The sequence below is a fragment of the Myotis daubentonii genome, chromosome 7, assembly GCF_963259705.1.
Source record: "Myotis daubentonii chromosome 7, mMyoDau2.1, whole genome shotgun sequence".
Taxonomy (NCBI): Eukaryota; Metazoa; Chordata; class Mammalia; order Chiroptera; family Vespertilionidae; genus Myotis; species Myotis daubentonii.
The window spans coordinates 24,508,476-24,528,476 of NC_081846.1; the positions used below are offsets into that span (position 1 = coordinate 24,508,476).

The 20,001-nt window shown below is 38.0% G+C and overlaps 1 protein-coding gene across 6 annotated transcripts in view; it reads right to left on the minus strand.

The window, feature by feature from the left end:
- Positions 1-674: 674 nt before the first annotated feature.
- The window catches only part of EPHA4 (EPH receptor A4), a 136,935-nt gene continuing 117,608 nt past the window's right edge, over positions 675-20,001 (minus strand). For 3 of the 6 annotated variants that reach the window (XM_059703300.1, XM_059703302.1, XM_059703304.1), the window contains 7 exons: positions 19,151-19,212; positions 18,508-18,717; positions 16,488-16,637; positions 12,785-12,978; positions 9,349-9,504; positions 8,068-8,996; positions 675-3,182 (listed from right to left, as the gene is read on the minus strand). In XM_059703300.1, the coding sequence (XP_059559283.1) occupies positions 8,882-8,996; positions 9,349-9,504; positions 12,785-12,978; positions 16,488-16,637; positions 18,508-18,717; positions 19,151-19,212 (887 nt within the window). In that variant the 3' untranslated portion in view covers positions 675-3,182; positions 8,068-8,881. Of the gene's footprint in view, positions 3,183-7,826; positions 7,906-8,067; positions 8,997-9,319; positions 9,505-12,784; positions 12,979-16,487; positions 16,638-18,507; positions 18,718-19,150; positions 19,213-20,001 lie in introns of all 6 variants that reach the window. The other 3 variants (XM_059703303.1, XM_059703305.1, XM_059703301.1) reach the window with 2 other exon arrangements.

Sequence of the window (20,001 nt, forward strand, 5' to 3'; positions counted from 1 at the left end):
TTTTTGTATCACAGACCAGTTTGGAACTTAATGAAATGTATGATTTTCTCCCCATCAAAACACACATACACATATAATCATTCACATTTGCACAGTTTTAGGGACCCTTGGACCCCTTGGAGTTCTAATGTTCCCTCAAGAATTTAAGGATCCAAGGATCCAGAATAAAAGCCTATGGTAAAAATGAGTAGCTGGTCACCTGGATCAACAGCAAAGATGTTTGAGAGGGTGAAGAACTGGGAATATTAGAAAAAACATCTTATACGATCAAGAAGGCTCCTGAGAATAGCTACCATTTGCTGAATTCTGGCTCGATGTTAGACACTATGCTAATATTTAAACATACTTAGCCTTTACCATCATTCTACAAACAAGAAAATGGGCACAGGGAAGTTAAGAAACTTGCCCTAGACTGCATGATCAGTAAGAGGTGGAGCCTGAATTCCAACCAAAGGTCAGTCCTATTACAATGGGACACAGGATCTCACAGAATCTAAGTCAGATTTGCTAATGTGTAATTCTCAAGGGTGAGGACCCTTTAGAAGTCAATGCTGTTGATCCACTCACTATGTTTACTTAGAGTAAAATTTTGTGTTTTAACCAAGTGACAACCAACAACTAATTAATTTAGAACCACCATATCTATTCCAAAAAGTATTGAAGAGACAACTAGATTCCAGGTTTGAATATGGCAACTACTTTATTGTTTTCAAATGCAAACTCTTTGCATTTAGTTTGCTATTTTACAATTTTACAAACTAGGTATAAAAGACCATAAATAAATGACATAAGTTATGTGTACCTAAGTTTTATGAAGGGAAGAAAATATCTTGACAAATTAAAACAAAATAGAAATTCTATGTCTAACTCAAGAAATTGCTCAAATTTTGGAACATGAACCAAGCAATGTTCAGTTAATTTTTTTTCAGTATGAACTAAATTATAATATGCCTTATACATTCTAATTTTAACCACAGTCCTTGCATATTCCAACATACTTGGAGTGATAAAAAATAATAAATACACTCTTTAGTGTGTATCAATGCTTAATGTTGTTTGGAGAATGTTAAATAAGTGAAAATATTGCTTCTAGAACTTTGCTTTATTGGTCAGAATTTAAGTGTCTTCAGACAAATATTGAGGCTATACGCGTGTATGGATTAATATACATATCCTTCACAGATTGAATACAAGAGCTCTCAAAACACACACACCAACAGTGTAGTGAGCACAGCCTTTCTTTAAAATAACTTTTAAAACACACCAGAACTTTTTATTCATAAAACTGTTAAAAATAATTTGGGGCCAGTGGACACATGGTGAAGCTACTTGATTGGTGCAGGGGATCAGCTTAATGCTTCCTAATGGTAGATCTGAACTCACTAGGTCAGCACTAACTCATGAGGCTAGACCCAGTCCCTAAAGCTGGCCTCCTGCCCTTACCTCTGGGGAAAGGTGACTTGCTCAGAGATTCAACCTCATTTCTTTATACATATTTTTCAGGCATTAATGCATAGGCACATCCCTTTAAAAATATATTAAGGTCCCCAAAAAGGGGTGAATTAACTTTGTCACTCTGGCATAGTTCTGAGAATACAATGCCATACACCCTGTCAGAATGCAATAAATATTTATTGATGATTTTTTTTTTTTACTTATTCAACAATATAGGGTTCAGAATCTTTTGTTTCCCATTTTTCCCTGATTTGATGTTATAGCTTATATAAATGGCCACAGTTTCTGCAACCATAGCTTAAAATAAGCAAGGCAGCCACTCAATTATGAAACATGGCAGTATGTTGGCTGGAGTTTGGTATACATATCATATCAAAACAGAATCTTTGCACAGTGGACCTCAGATTCTAGAAGGCTGATGCACTTTTGTGGGCCATAGGAGTTAGCTCTATATTAATAATTGTAGAACTTTCCATGTAATTGGGAACCTGAAATTGCTCGAGGCTATTTAATCCCATCTATGCTAACCTCAAGAGTCACCGGCATACATTTTTCTGTGACATTGGGAGACAAAGTATTAATCCAGGACACATCATCTCAAAAGCTGACACACATGTCTACGTTCATCTCCAAAAGCATATGAATTGCATATATTTGTTCGCATTCATCAAGTCCATTTATGCAGGAAAACAAAGGCTACTTGTATTCCATTTGGGATTACCAGACAAATTCCATCCCCTTCTCTCTCTCTCCATCAAGGAACTAGTGATTCAGATGAGTTCAATCAGAATCGTGACTTTGAAGATGGATTGTCACTTGAATGGGTTTATATTTATATTCTAATATTACTCCACCACTAAGGTGAAAATGTTCTGCCCAAAGCTGTATAATTACTTATTAAGGTTAGTGTGGCAGCTATAAAATACAACATAAATACAGACATTTAACATTTCTGGGTTTCCTTCTAAGGGGATGGGCATGGTCTCCAGATCACTATTTTGTGTAGCTCTTCATCTCAGAACTGGTGGAAAACCAGAACACTTCAGGTGTAGCATTCCACGACATTCACAGGCAGTTCTAAGCATGAGGTTACACACACACACACACACACACACACACACACACCCATACGCATCCACACACACTCACACCTATGTACACACATCAAAACAGATAGTCAGCTCATATTTAGTCTAGGAAAAAAATATATTTATATCACTGCAATGGCACACCCTGGGTAAAATGTTACTTCAGCAATGCATATCATAGGCAGTTCATGAGAACTGGCTTTGTGTTGTGTGGTGGCACCTGACCTGGTGTCCATAATAAAACCTGTTGCCTTCGGTCACTTGCTGCCACACCAATGCAGCAGTGACGTACAGCAATGAGATATGGAAATAGATATAAATAAAACCACAAGGAGTTTGGGAACAAGGGTTCTGCAGAGCTGGTGCTTTGAGACAGTACATTCCTCAGTGCAACCGGAGAATAGATGCCGAACCTTGAATGTTTGCTGCTTCTTTCACTGGAAAGGGGATTTGAAAGTCATAGATTTATTTATTTCAGGTATTTGGGTGCTGTTTCATCAATGTCTTTGCTCCAGAACTGGCATAGTAGAAGCAGAAGAAACACATTTCTAAGGAACCAAGAAGGGTGTGTTCTGTTTTCTTTGTGGGCTTTGTAATCAACAGGAAGGGCTGTGAGGCCAAGATAGCAGAATCTACTCCCTGTAGAAAAAAGAACAAGACTTTAGAGAAAGTTGTCAGCCAGCCAGTTGTCAACCAATATTGTAAGAAAGAATGTAGGTACGTGGAATTTGGTAGGGCTCAGTAAGTAGTCCAGGAGGGAGATCATTAAATCTTATTTCTTCTGAAAAAAATGGCAACTATGACAACCAAAAAATTATGTGCATTTTCAGATTAATTATAACTACTTAGAGGAAGATACAGTTCTTATTCCTATTATATTTATGAGGACATTAAAGCAAAGAGAGGCTATGCTATCTTCTCATATTTATAAATGCTGAAGTGGCAACACTGGGAAGAGAAACCCACACAGTCTATGTCTATAGCAGTGTGTGAACAACCCCTCTTTGAAATGACTTGTATGGTTCAGTAGTGCAAGATGAAAAGGGCTGTGTTGGTGAGGATGTGAAAGGCAAACTGTAATACTGTAAAAACCTGGATACTAGCATCTAGTCTTTCTAAAGTGGGAAACTGTATGTCTTGGGAACATATGTATTTGGAAACATCCCAATCCATCAGGAGCCAACAATAGAATTGAAAAAATGCAAACTCAGAAATTAAAAGTATTGGATGATTTTCTTGAAAAGGAAATGACTTCTAATGGATGAGATTATTTAATTAGTAAAAGATCAATACAATCTGCATGGAATAGACAGAGAGGGAACTTGGGGCCATGGACACAGTGTGAGGTTTGGTGCAACAATGACAGTGGTCTTGGGAGCTCAAGCTCACCAAGAGCTAATCTGCTACAGATGACCCATCAGTCTAGAATTGAACAAAGCTGGCACAATATAATTAAATCACTGGGGCTCCTCATTTGCCAAATAATCAACTCAAACCAAAGGAAGCTATTTCCTTGTCTTGTCAACAACTGACTATCAAGATTGCTTCTTGGACTATATCTCCCACCCCAGTGTCCATGCTTGGCAGTTGGCCTCAAATGTAGAGCAAGGATTAAGGCCAAAATTTATCTTTACAGATAAATTTGCTTATTTTATTAAACCATTGATTTATTTGCTTGTATATGTACATATATATATATATTGTGTGAAGGAGATAAATAAAATTTAGTTTCTTTGAGGTAGATGACCATTATTTAAACTTGTAGAAAATACTTGAATCCATTTGGAAAGAGATAAAGTTTTCTTATAAAATAGTATAGAAATTACTTCTTAAGAAATTAAAAACTATAAATGTGGGTAAGGGTATAATTACCAAGGTGTTTAAGAAGCCATTTGTCAACATCATTTTGACAGTTATGAAAATAAAAGAAAGAAAAAGGACCGGATCTGTTTTTCCCACCGTTTCTTCTCTGAAAATCAGTAAGTCTATCAAATGCAGCTTTGCAACCTGAATGTAAAGGGATTTCATTGGGCAGGCATGTATTTATATGAAAGAAAAGGAGAACATGAATATGATGTTAAGACTCTGATGCAGTACAACCAACACCATATGGATATTCAAACATTTTGTAGAGGATATTTTGCTAATAGAAATTCCATTCTTAGGAGAAAGTGTAGTTTCCAAAACACATGTCTCCTTTCAGTTTGCCAACCCCTTCTTCTCAACACCTAGATATAAATATGTATTATATAAATATATTTGTAATATTAAGTGGCCTATTTGGGGACACTGTGTATGTGAAAAGGGTTGGATGTTTGAAGTGAGAAGTGTGGGAATGTGAAGGCTTATGTCTACTTGATGCCAGAAAGAGTGCAGAAAAATAAACCTTCTTTTCTCCTTTGAATTCAGGCATCTCCTTTATCAAGGGGAATTGCTAGAACAGAGACCAGACAAAGCATGTGGTCCATGTGGGATCATCGGTAAAAAATGTGACTTTCATTGTGACTAAATAAACAAAGCATTGTCCTTTGAGTCAATCATGAAGACATCAAAGTGTCATTAGTATCCAGTTCCTTTCATTGAAAGGAGTCTTATTTGTGCATTTCACTCTTTCCATTATTTAAAAAAAAAAAATTCCATGAATTTCTAAAGCTAAATAACACAAGAACAGGAATAATTTAATAGGTCGACCACTTTTTGTATAGATATACATTCACCCCCAAACACGCTAAACCATATAGAGTGAAGAAGCTTCATCTGCATGGCTCCCTACCACTAACCTTCATTTCACTCCACTCTGATGTGTCACAATAAAACATGTGGTTCACAGAGAAAGATGGATGAATAACACTTGGTACACTTCTCTTATGGGAAGTTCAGTGTGTCCCATGTACGAGTATTTTATATACACTTACAATAGCACATGCTAGGAAAGGAGTTATTATTAAAGTGTCATTATCTGTAATTTACAGGTGGAGGAACTGAGCTATAAAGAAACATGGAGTGCATTTCCCAGTGTCAACATCTCAGTTGGCTTTAGAATCCATAGCTGTCTGCATGCCAGAGTCTGGCTCCACACCCTGGGAAACAATGCAACCTTTCTATTGTGCTCACATTGCTCTTCTAAAATGTGTAACTTTGTGGAAGTCCCGGCATTAACACTCTTATTTCTACTGGATATGATTGTAGACACTTGGAAAGTCCTCTGTTGGCTTTTCCACTGGCCTGCATTCTAAATCTGTCATGTATCAAAATTAACGTTCAGAAGGCAGCCTTTGAATGAAAGTCTTATATACCTTTCTTTCAATCCCTGCCCAATAATTTCATTTAAAGAGATACCTACTGAGAAAGTAGGTATTCTATTCTACCAGCATAGAATATATTAGAATTGACATTCTCTCCTTTAAAATATTCTGCTTTGAGTATGTTCAATGTTTAGAAAAATATTTCAGGTCTTAAGTCCTTGAATTTAAGAAAGCAAAACATTTTAATTATTCAATATATGCAAGACAATGTTCTCTTTCTCTCTCTCTGGCCTATTTTTTGTTTGTTTGTTTGTTTTATTACTCCTCACCCAAGGATATTTTTCCATTGATTTTTAGGGAGAGTGGAAGAGAGAGGGAAAGACAGAGAGAAACATCGATGTGAGAGAAACACATCGATTGGTTGCCTCTTGCAAAAGCCCCAACCAGGGCCTGGGCTGTCAGGGAGGAGCCTGCAACCAAGGTACGTGCTCTTGACCAGAATCAAACCTGGGACCCTTTGGTCCACAGGCCGATGCTCTATCCACTTAGCCAAACTGGCCAGGACAAGGTATTGTTCTCTTTTTACTTATAAGATAATGCCATAATGCTGTCTTATCTGAATCAGTCTGCGAAGATCTATCCTATCTAATAAAGATGAATATGCAAATTGACTGTCACTTTGCGACAAAGATAGTGGTGCCCACAGCCAATAAGGAGGGAATATGCAAATTAATGCAACAAAAATGGAGGCAGCTGGCCCAGAGCGAAGGTGGGAGGTGGCTCCCAGCCTTGGAGCAATGGCGGGAGGCGGATCCTGGCCCTGGAGGTGGGAGGCGGTGGCCAGAGTGAAGGCCCAGGTCCTGGGTGCCAGAGGGAAACCCGTGCCAGCAGCCAGGAGAAGGAAGGCCTATTCTTGCACGAATCTTTGTGCATCAGGCCTCTAGTATATATATAAAAACCTAAGTGACCGTCCAACCATTCGACCAGTAGCTGTGATATATAATGACCACCAGGGGGCAGACGCTCTAACCAGTAAAGGAGGGAGCCTGATTCCTCGAGGAATCTGCCATGGGTTAGGTTGCTGCTGAGGCACTGTTGGCCCCAAATCTGCTTCACCTGCACCCCAGACACAGAGATCAGTTTCAGCCCAATCCCCACAGGCCAGGCTGAGCGACCCCACCAGTACATGAATCAGTGCACCAGGCCTCTAGTTGAATATAAAATACTCAACAGCTTTGCTAAAAGAAAAAAATATATAAACTTTTTGAAAAGCAAACAAACCCCCATCTGCATTATCTACATTTGTCAACTTTTAACATGAATATCCAGAACTCCCAGGCTTTAGCAAAAGTGGTGATGAAATAAAAATTGTTGAAGCAGTTTAAACAACAAATTTCATATTTTTTCTGAACAGAAAAGCTTTTATAACTCATGTTGCAAAAGGTTTTGTACTAAACTGTCATGATTTGACAGCATCAAATTTAACATTCTTTGCTCTATAAGAAATAGCTTTCAGGATAAAACTAAGGAGAGGGAAATAGGTTATTAAAATCAGCCAAGCTGTTGTTTAATAGTGATAACAATGGAAGTCAAAAAAGTTAAAATTTGTCTAGTCAAAAAAAAGTTAGGCTGTTGGCTTCTAGGAATGAAGAAAGTTATTTATTTTACATGTTTCAAGAAGAAAATTCCAGGATTAAAATAGAAGCATCTTACACGTTTTTTATTAGGTAACTTTCTGATAATGAGGAACTCAAGGTGAGTTCCAAGTCTCACCACTGACATCTAGGTGCATCCTCCCTTGCTACTCTGTTTGATAAAAGGACTACAAGCAGGACATAAAAATAAGACTAATGGAAAGGATTCTCAACTGAAGCAAACCCTCTAAAGAGTGGGGCATGTGTATGACCCAGCAAGGTTTGAGGTTACTGCCTGGTACCCAGACGAAGCTCAATAAGTATGTGTGTCATGAAGGGCACCAAATGGCCAGAGGAACCCTGTATAAGAGAAAGCACAGCAGTACAGGTCCATCCTCTTGTACCTGATCAAATATGGCTCTTATTTCACTTCTTCCTGGAAGAACAGAAGGGAAGCCATATTGGTTTTGGTCTTCTCTCCCGCTGTGAAGAGAGGATTGAAATACTGAAAGAACCGCAAACTACCTGACAGACCTGAAAACTTATTTTCTACTCAATGTTTCAAATAAGATCAAGTTTCAAAAAACGATGTTTTCATCAGAGAAGAATTCATTGTTTTTTTTTTTCGTTTTGTGTTTGCCTTACCTTGGAGATTTGGGTTTGCTTCTTTAAAGAAGGGAAGTGTGAAAATTCCCTATTCAAGATTGTCACAGTCCACTATCCGTAAGGTAGTTACGGTAAGTTTGTAGAGTCCCAAAATACGACGCTATGGCACAGCCTCAGGCCCAAAGAAACAGACCTCGTTTGTCCATTCAGGGATGTAGGGTATTTGGGGTTTATTATTATTATTATTGTTATTTTTAAATCCACTTTCTTTTTCTTTCCATCCCCTCATGGCATCACAATCCACCAGGTGGCCTGAGCTTTGAGGAACAACACTGATGAGCCACCCGGTTTTCACTTGCGTTCTTCCCCCTGGCATGAGCCAAGCCTTAATAGCTACAAGTGAGTCCTTCAAAAATGTTCCTGGGCATGGCCTTCATTCCAGTGAAAGGAGGACTGTCATTTATGCCACAAACAAAATACTAGTTGTAATTCCAAATGGAGTGAGGATCAAGATGTCTCAAGAAAGCCCAGTGTCCGGCAGCAGGTACAGCATCAAAACTCAGAGGCGGAGTTCTATTTGCACAGGTATGTGTATTTTACAAACTGGCGATGGACCCAGTACTTCTGAGAAACAATTTGTTCCAGGTCGAATTCAAATGACACTGGTCATTTCTGTGAGCCCCATTTTCCAGCAATCTGTACACCAAGCAACACTGCAGATAGGTTTTTTGATTTTGTTTTTGTTTTTTAATTTCAGAGGGCGAAGACGAAGTAAAAAAAGTGCAGTTCTTCAATTAAAGTGCATGGATGAGGTAAACTAATTTCAAGAGTTTTGAGTTTATTCAGTACTGGCTCAGACGGGAACCATCCTGCCGTGTATCTGCTGCATTTGGGTTCGCATCGCCTGGACGCTGCTCAAAATCTTATTCTGGTGGGTGACAGCTGTGATGCCGATTCGTGCCAGGTCGCTATACAGGGGTGGCGGGGGGTGGGAGGGAGAGAAAACAGAGGGAGAGTAACGTTATGAGGGCTGAGAACCTCTCTTCTGGGCTTCATGCAGACACACATCTGAATCAGCCACAATTCATACAGCACAACAAGGCAGGTGTATTAAGATGTTTAATTAAGCAATTTAATGCAACAATGTAGGTGCTTTATAAAGGCTGTGTAAAATTAGACTCAATCAAAATGAAAGGCATTCCAGTGTTTTGTGTGTGTGTTTTTTCAAATGGGTAGGATGATTATGCAGCTCAAAGCAAAAACAGGAAAATACTATTAAATCTAGATTTACCCTTTTGTGTTACATCGCTGAGTACTTACTCCTGGTTCATGTGCACCACAGCCTCTAGTGTGGTATAACCAGCAGCCGTGAAATTATCCTTATACCGGTCCATTTTAATGGCCTGCAGCCAGTCGCCCACCGATACCACGGCGGAGAATTCAGGGGAGCTTGGATCCAACAAGGCAGTGTTGGGTCTGGAAATGGAACAAGAAATTGTAGACAGAGCTATCAGTGAAACAGCAAGACTCAGAAGTCAAATTGCCTGAGACAGACAAGGGGAACTAAAACACCAAGAGTAAACATCGTCAAATGCCACTGTGATTATTTTTGCTCCCAATTTCACAAAGCTTCTAAAAAAAGTATCAATCGCCCGATTTGTTCTTAATTTCATGTCCCACATTTGTTTCATGTGAACCTCTTAGTGCATTAATAATCATAGCAGTTGTTTTGTTTTGTTTTGAACATACTAGCCTGGGGTAAGGATTGGGGGAGTCTTTGTGGCTGAAATTGATTGTCTTTGCAGAAAGAGTCCAGTCCCTGCCAGTACTGAATATTATAGACTTTAGTGCAGCAACTATGGAAACCCTAGCGGAGTATGAGTAAGGAAAACCGAGCTTCAGTCTGCCAGACTTGATGGAAGGAGAAAGCAGCAAGAGTTCAAGTCTAACGTGCTTCGAGCCAGGTTTACAGGCAGTCTCGGTGGATTCGAAAAAAACTTGGGACAGTAGGGAGTTAATCCCCTTTAATCAACCCATGCCTGACCAGCACGCATGCCAAGACTGGAAGGAAGAATGGCCACTTTGATCACTGTTTAGACTGTGGAATGTGCTTCTGTATTCCCTTGCAGGGGCTCCTAAATAATCATTTCCACAAAATCTGAGCACATTTTATTAACTTAGTTATTAGTTTACACATTTCTCAGGCCAGGTGTTTGATATGAGGTCATTGTTAAGAACAACTATAGTTCAAGGCAGGAATTCTGCCATTCTTCATAGTTTTGATATATAATAAATCACCTATTAATGGAAAGTATTTAGTAACTGACTCGTAGTTATCTTCATCATCAAAATACGCAATAATCACAAGGTAGACCTCCAAAGGGTAGTCTGTACCACCCTTACTATAATTACTTCTATAGTAACACCGCTACTTAAGTTTTATTTTCTTAAAGTTCCCTTTTCTCTAGAAATTATGGAATGAATTTCACCTTAACAGTTTGACATGATTTTCATTCTGAGACTATGTTGTTTGAATGTAAGTGCTTAAATCAGAAGTTTATCATCATGACTGAATTTTCACCCAAAAATATTCTTTTCTTATAAAAACAAAATTAAGTCAAACTAATGCCTTGATTCATTTTCTATATAGCAGAATTAATCCAATTCCATTCTTTATTTTAATTTTACCAGTTATTTTTATTTGCATTACTTTTTATGTAAATATTTTAACAAAGACTTGTTTTATCAGTTAGTTCTGAGCCCAGATATTAGCTTGTCTTTGTGACCTATCTTTTGTGTCCATTGTTTCAATTATATCCAATTTTGTAAGTAAAATTCTACATATTTTTATGACAAGAATAATCAAGATTTAATTATTCCCCCAATTTTGAGTCAATAACAAATATTAACACTCAGAATTTTATATATCAGTGTTGAATGTTTATCAATTTAAATATTCATATCAAACAAAGAGCAACAGTTTGCATTTGCTTCTAACTTTATGCCAAGAACATTAATAGGCAACATGTAAACTCTAGGTGCCTGAGAAGGTCAAAATGACCTTAGGATGAAAATATCGTCACTCCATATCAATACACTCCAACAGATTCTCTCAAGTATGTTCTGGAAGTCTTTGTGTTCTCTGTGGAACACCATGACATTTGCCTAATTTTGTGCTCAGTAACATATCATGTTATACTACACACCATTATCAGCAAGTGGTGATAAGCATTAAAGCTACTCAAGTACCATCAGTGAAAAAAAATTAGCATTGAGAAAAGTATATCCAATAACTCATTTTTTCCTGAACTTTGGTGCTAAGCACACATTATGGAATATCAATAGTTAAATAGTTTACGCTATCAGAAGTTCCAAGCACTGGCCTCAGGACTCTCAGACATAACACATGGGCACTGGAGCTGGAGATGTAAAAGCTGGAGGTTAACGTAGAAATAGGAGAAGCCAGCTACATGGAAACTTGGCTTTAGAGCTGTCTGTTTTTACCCTCTCAGTGAACAGAAGAACAGAAATTAGCCCAGAAATGTTAGATTTGTTTTAGGTCACATAGCTACCAACTGGCAGGAGAAAGATGTGAATTCAGCTGGATGTTTTTGCAGAAGAGCTTGACCACTGAGCTCTTTGTATAGTGGCCAATGCTAAAGGATCTGAAACCTAAAAGAGAACAGAAGGTACCACTGCTGTTCGCTCCAAATTCTTTTTCATGCATTATAATAATAAGTGTAGTCCTTCTCATCTGCAATATTTAGGGTAGGGTTTCAGGAGAAAGACTAGAGGAGAACATAATGGGGCCAAGAGAGGAAGGGCTTGCATATCGTGGAGAAAATGTCCTCCTGCTTTTAACTTGGTGTCATGATGAAAGAGACACTTTTGAGAAATGCAGACTTGGAAATGAATAGATGCCTCACCGTATGCATGCCTGAGCCACCTGGTCTTATTGTGCCTGTCTCTTAAATCATTTAACTGATAAAGATGGTCTATATTTTTTTCCATGGAGCTGGTAAGCCAGTAAAGCTCAACCCCGTGATAAAAAGTTCCCATTGAACTACAGAACTTGCAGTATCTTTATCTTCTTTCTGGATTGATACACTTCAATTTCCTCTTCCCAATGAAATAGCTACCTCTTTTACAGGTGGTGCAATCACTGTAGTTTTTAAAACCCTTCTCAAACATTTGTCTGCATGCTTTGTAACTTGATCAGTTTCTATCTTGGTCCTGTTTCCTGCTACTCCTGAAGACTCATAAAAGAAAAACTTTAAGAACTGAAACCTAAGGCATCTCTTGTGACAATTAACACTTTACTTATAAGTCAACTTAAAATTGCAGTGCACAGAGAGCTGTCCTCTAATCCTTACTTTTTACAAACACAATATTCCTTTCCCTTTTCAAAATATGGCATCTAGCAACCTGAATGTCTTCCAAAAGTACATTTCATCCCTCTTTCAAAATGTCCATGTCCAACATCATAAAATAAGCACTTTAGTTATTTTGTTGTTGCTGTGTTGTTGTTTTAAATTTGTTTTTCTAACTATTCCTTGAGGCCTGACAGATATTTGGCTCTTCAAAATGGTAAAGTGAACTACCATAAATACTTCACTAATTGAGGAAGAAACCACCCAAGTTGCAGAGAGCTATGAAGTGACCTCTTATTAAGAGGCGGGAATTAACATGAGTCACCACTTGCCTGCCATCTCTAATGTATTCCTTCATACATCACTATTAAGTAAGCATGGCTCACCTGGAGCTCTCGGTTCCCGTCCTCTTCAAGCTGCTGGGGTTGCGGATGAGTTTGTCCAACATGTTGACAATCTGCCCAAATTTAGGCCTGTCACTCCTCTCCTTCTGCCAGCAATCTAACATCAGCTGGTGGAGTGAGATGGGACAGTCCATTGGAGGGGGTAGCCGATAGCCTTCCTCAATGGCTTTAATCACCTATTGAAGAAAACGGGATGATATGTTAAGCTGCCAGGCAAGCTGTTGTTAGCTGTTCACCCTCCTGATGGGCAAGTTCCCTGTACATTAAGCTTCCAGCAAGCTTGAGCATGGGAACATCTCCAATTCCTTCACAGAAGCCAAGCTGGACCTGCCTATTGCTGGCAACAGGGTAGGCAAGCCTGGTGTGGCTATGAGGTGTTCTCAAATGGCAGGCCAAGCCAACCTGAAGCTCTCAAGTGAAGATGCATCAATGTTCCAGTTATTAGAATCCAATTAGATCAGTAAGTGGTGTTGGTCTGACCCTCAGCTATCACAGGGCAATGACTTTCTTCACTCTGTTCCCAAGCATCTGCAAAATACTCTTAGGAAAAAGAGACCCTAACCTTGTTAAAGGCCTCCCATAGGAAGTATTATTAATAGCTCCCTTCAAAATGCAAGTCTCTTTACATCGTTTTAAGCCTGTATCTTCTTGCTCAGACAGCTAATGGGTCAAAACCAGAGACCACTTCCCTGACTCCCAACCCAGAAGACACTGCCAACCTCTGAAATAGCACACCTCTCGATCTTTCTAGATGCCCAGCCTTTTCTACTTTTGGGAGATCACAATACACCATTATGCCAATTCTGTACCTCTTTCTTCATCTTATTTGGCTATTATTTGACCCTGTTAAAAGTGTAGCATATTTTTTTAAAAGTGACAGCTAAAACATTTTTCATCTTCTTTTAGGCATTTCTATGTTAAAGGGGTCACAGGCACATCTAAGGAAAAAAGTTATAATGTAGATAATAATTGTCTTACTACCCAGAGTGGTCTCGCTGTCTAGTGAGCCATAAATAAATCATTCAACAGTCTTTTTTCTAATTCTAATTTTCCTAATCTGTCTTCACAGGTATTACTTATTTTTCTTATTGACTTTTCCCTAAACCCCCCCCTCTTCATGGCGTAAATCCCAGTAATGCAATACAGCATGACTCATGCCAAATTTAAAGAGGGGAATTACTTCATAATTTCTTGGCGACTCATAAACTTTGTTTATGGGTATCCTATGAGATTCTGGAGGTGCTTTTGCCTGTTTGGGGATTTTTAAAAGTTTTATTTGTTTCAAATCAGTCTTTCCACTCCAGCCCCTTTCCCACCAAAGTGATAGTTGCTAAGGAAACGACCAGTGGCTGTAGCCATCTCAATGACCACACTGCATTCACCCTGCGGTGGGTCTATTTGCTGCTGAACAATTAGCCTTCAACATGGTCAGTTCAGTTGGGTACAGTTTCTACATACCAATATGACTTCTTATCTTTTTAACCAGCACACTGTTTCAGTTTAACAATCATCTGGTGATTTGTTAAGGCCTGTGATCCTTTTTTTCCCCATTTTTTTTTTTTTTTTGCCAACATCCTGTTGTATTAGTATGTATTTAGTTCTCCTAAAGTAGACTTCTATATGCTATCTTACTGAACATTATTCTACTTATTTCCAGTAATCACATTAGGTAATTACATTGATTCCCTCACTTTCTTTTATCTTTCCAGGTGCATGGTGTTGGCTCTAGACTTGAGGAAAATGTTTTATATTGAACTGATGACAATGCAAGCAACATCGGGCTAATGCCGGGGTAACACAATTTCTTGTAATCTCTCAGACTGTTTAATACTCCTTCATTAGCTCTCTATCCACTGCCAGCTTGCAAGATGACTTGTGGGTTAGCAAAGCATATTTTCTCAGTTTACTGCTGAATGTTTTGGAGGGCAGAGGATTAAAACCAACAAAAATCTTGATAAGTTTGACATATTTTCAACAGCTACTTTGACTCATTCACCATATGCCAAATTCTACTTAGCAAAGTAATTTTCCAGTTACATTTCCTATTGATTCCTGTTCTACACAGAATCCAACATGAACACAAATACACATGAATGCTAGATCAAAGTTATTTGCAGAGAAAAGCAGCTTCAGATGCTTTTTCAGGGATAAAGCCAGACAGCTAAAAATTTAAAACAACCAAAATGATTTTAATATAATATAGAAACTATCAAGACTACAGGTTCTAAAAATACTTAGGGCAGGGAAACTAACAACATCTTTAGACAATCTGCTGTTATGAGCATTTGGCCATGACTCTCAATTTAAAAAAGGGGAAAGTTTAAATATAAAATGATTAAATAAGTAAATACAGATATCACTTACTCACTTAGGTTGTTTGTCCTTGTCCCTCCAAAAATCTCTAACCCTAAACCAAATGTTGCTACAGGAAAGGTACTTGAAGTTATATGCATAATAGCATAGTCACATCAAACAATAGATTGCACACCCTTCACCTCTACAGCCTTTTCCAGTTTGCAATGATCAGTTATGCTAGCTGCTGTCTTTCCTCCCATCTGCTACCAACCTTCCTTTACAATTTACAGACAATCCAATGTCAACACAACCATTCCTTTTAATCTGGTTAGGGAATTCTTTTTGCCCCACTAGACATGGAGTTCATTAGCTTCTCTATTGCGCTGAACATCCTTTTATTGATAAGGCAACAGCATTCTGCTTCTTAAGTACACCTGGTTCTTCATTGAATTGTCAAGGATGTGCAAGTCCCTGTGTTTCAGGACATGACAGATGATTAGGTAACATTCCACCTCAGAGAGAATTTTTTAAAAGATGACTTTTCCTAAAACATAATTTCTATTGATATTGAATACCATGGATCTATAAACACTCTGTGCTAATATTTTACCTCATATATTAAATAATTTTTAAAGTTCAAAGAGTGTTCATTTTATTATGATCTGACTTCCAACCCCAGAACTAAAACCTTTCCAGAATTAGCAAATACGTGTTCTAGGAACCCACTGCTGTAGGGTTTTTTCTTTTCTTTTTTTGGCCCTTTCTCACTGGAGATGTTTGTAATTAAATTCTATTACTCTGGAATCTTATTAGTGTCATTATTGAATGCTTTACTGAAATTGCAGGCATTGTGGATACTCCCTTACGAAGTAGTCCAGATGGTACATTTAAAGGGATGTGCATAATTTACAAAGGGTCATTTAGTGAAGCTTTATTTTAGAGTCCTCAAGGGGCAAGCTCTAATTACAACTCTGTCAGCTTTAAAATATTCACTAGTTTTCTCGAAATAAACCTTTCATGTCAATTTGATCACATGTGAAATGTGTGTTTTTCATATATCCTTGCATTTTCTTCAAATTCAAAGTTTAATTTTGTTTCAGTATGAATTTGGAAGTTATCCAAGTTCAAATACTGCTCCATGTCACGACTCTATGCATCTATCTAAATCTATCTATATGATCCATCTCCCAAACGATAACACTTAGGCTATAGTAATTTTGGTCCTTGAAATCTACCACCATAAGGTTTAACTATATTACTAGACACATTTTTATTAAGAACCCTGAGTTTAATGTATCATTTCAAGCTCAACATGCACTCCATCATACACTAATGCGAAACTTCCTGAATCTCAATGCTAAGGCATATATTTCAGAACATAAAGACTCACGTCTTGATTGGACATATCCCAATAGGGTCTCTCTCCATACGACATCACTTCCCACATAACGATTCCGTAGCTCCATACATCACTTGCTGATGTGAATTTACGATAGGCAATTGCTTCTGGCGCAGTCCACCGGATAGGAATCTTGCCACCCTATGAACATTCGAGCCATAAGTTATTCCCAAAGTACTTTACTGATGTGCCATTTGTGATTCTGAATGTCTTTAATGTTTGCCAAGCAGGACAAAAGCATTCCTGAGATAGCTCTCCAAACAATAACAAGAGATTTGTTTATCTTAACTAAAGTCTTCCATGTAGAGACAGTTTTCCTCAGATGTTTTCTTTTGTCACAGGGAAGTGAACAAGTAATTGGTTTAATTATTTTTAAAACGCCTACCTATCATCTAAGCTCTGCTGGAGGAAATGTTGTAGAGGAAAAGAAATCTCAGGTTTTAGGAGGTATATGTTAACTATGGCATAGCAATAGATGTGCAGCTGATATTCCTTTTGACTTGTTAAATTCTGTCACCCAGCAGCACAAAGGCAATATTTAATTTTGCTCCTAAAATCATGAACTAAGAAGTTAAAATGAAAATTTTTATCATTCACATTCTCCTCCTACTCTTACACCGTATGAGAAACATGCCCAACACAGCTAGAAGAGAACACTAAATAGGCTGTTAGAGGAAGCCAAATGATGGCAGATGCTAGAGCCATTATCGACTTTAATAAAGTGAGGGCAGGATTTTGGTTACCATCTAATTAAAAAAGAAAACACCTGCAAAATTGGTAAAGCAATTGACTGTTAACAATGCTTCCCCCCCCCCCACCCCACTGCCCCAAGTGTCTTTTTTAATACAGTTTCATATTTCCTAGTATTCCATCTGGGGAAATTAATTCAACTTGAATTCATAACCTTAAGCTGTTCAAGAGGCCATCATTTAAAAGTTTGCTTTATTAGGGCTACTATAAACAGGACATATATTGTACTGGCAATTGCACTGATTCACTGTCATTTACTCTGAAAACGTAGTGCATCACATTTAAAAGTGTGACATACAGGACACTTGGGCTGCCTCTGCCTTCCTTAAATAATTTGCTAAGGTTTTATCTATGTAAATGCATCATTCTAGACGGCTCCTCTAATTTCTCTCTCTCTAACTACTGGGACAAAAAAAAAGATCCCCAATATTCACAAAGATGCATTATTTCCTAAATGAATGCACTTGGAATTCAAAAGAAGATATATGTAAGAATCAAAACTAGAACCAAAGAAACTGAACAATACAAGAAAAAACAATAACCAACCAGACAACAAACAAAAAAAAGTCCAATGCTTAGGATTGCAGATGCAAAATGTAAGCATTAAATGCCTGGTAACTGTCTGCTTCATGTTGATTTTAACAGTGTCAGCCCTAATGGCCAATAACTTTTATGATTCTGTGCTTATTCCATTAGTATCTTATATTCTGATGGCCTAGCTAAGATAGCACAGCCATTAACTGTATACTGATAACTCTTAACTGCCCTCTAATCCTGGCTTATCTACCAGTAGTAAAATGAAGGCCATTAGATACTGGAAAACCCTGCATAGTGTAAATGCTTTATAAATCCTGTATATAAACTCTCAGAGCTGGTAGCCAAACAGCTAGAAACAATGCTCTGTGCTGTTTAAAATAAGGTTATTTTTAATAATAAAAAAGAACCAAATAGAAAACCTAAAAAAAAAAAAATGAATAAAGCAGGAAGGGTGGAAGGGAGGGAGGAAGGGGAAGAAAAATTAAGTGTAAAAAAAAATACAATAAGTGAAGGGCTACTTTGTGGCTTTATAAAGTGGTTTCACATATAGAGACTGTTTCAAAATCCCTGTCTAGGAAACATGGTAGAAAACTGGATGCATGGCTCTGAAGAGGCTCTGAAGGATGATGAGCCTATTGTAGTCACAGAGGACTTAAGCACCAAAGCAAGCAGAGTGGAATAGTTTCATCAGAGTGAAAACCCAGAGGTTGCAAATCCTCCTTACCCTTGTGGTATAAGCTGCTTCCGGATCATCTTCCAGTACTCGGGACATGCCAAAATCGGACACTTTGCAGACCAAGTTGCTATTTACCAGAATGTTCCGTGCAGCCAGATCTCGATGCACATAGCTCATATCAGATAAGTACTTCATCCCAGACCCAATGCCACGAAGCATGCCCACCAGCTGAATGACTGTGAATCTGCCGTCATTCTTCTGCATATAAAGGAAGGGGGAACAATCTCATTAGCTTTAGGCCAAACTAATGTTTACCAAGCATTTCTATTACTTGAACCTTTTCTGATAGCTGTATCCAGTATGCAATCAAATTAAACATTATTTCTGGGCCTTTTTGACCAAAGTCACTAATTCACTAGTAAAGTGAGTATATTTGAGAAGCTGGGTTTGCTTCCTGTGACAGATGGAAATTATCCAACTGTAAGGAATCTAAGACTCAAACAGTACACAATATAAGAATAAATCAAATACATGGACTATCTAATAGTCTTTAAAAATCACATCATTCTCTATTTCTCCCCTTCTTCCTTTGCCCCATTAAGAAATGCCACCAAATACAATGGATGCAAGGAGTCTGTAAGAGTTTTCTGAATACCAACATTCTTGGGTTTAATATAAAGCAGTCACATACCCTGAGGAATGCATCCAAAGAGCCATTCTCCATGTACTCTGTTATGATCATCACTGGTTTACCTAGAGTTTTGAGAAAGAAAAACACAAACCCTTGATGAGCACTGCAGTTAATGAGATAAAAATGGGCTGTGCACAATTTTACTGCCAAGACACCTGTCTTGTGTGATCTAATTTAATTAAAACAAGCCAAGCTTATGCCTCAGCTGTGGAAAGCTAGAATGAAATATTAAAACGACGAGTAGGTTTAAGTTCCATCTGGAAGGTTAACCCTTTGCATGGCTTGTTGACAAGGTCTTTAACTAAAGTGGCCTCTGGTACCCAGGGAGCACATGAATGGATAATTGCTCTCTCAAGCCAAAGGGGAAGAAGATAAATGAGCAGGCCTGTTTAAAGGCGGAAAAAAAAATCTTTAGGATAATTAATTAATTTTGTCCCCAGAAGAACCACTTGTGTGATACTAAAGGAATCAATGGACAGGGACTTTTTTTTTTTTACTTAATTGAAGAAACCCAAGTTTCAGAAAGCGGTAGCTATGTTGATGACTTCATTGCTCAGACACATCTTAAAGATCAAGTATGAATATTAACTTCTTTCTTCTCCTTGCTCAGATTAGGGGTTGTATCCTTTTGTCTCTCTATCCCTTTCTATAAATAAACTTATTCTATTTGTTTCCTTAAGCCACCAACGTCAGCAACAACAAAATCACAGAAAAAGCTCATTAAATTATTTTATCCTAGAGAGCACTCTTAATTCAATACTAGAACATTCTTGGTATCCACTCCATCCTCTCTCTCTCTCTCTTTTTGGCAAAAAAACCCCAAAATCATGTTAAGGTTTGGGGAAATAGGG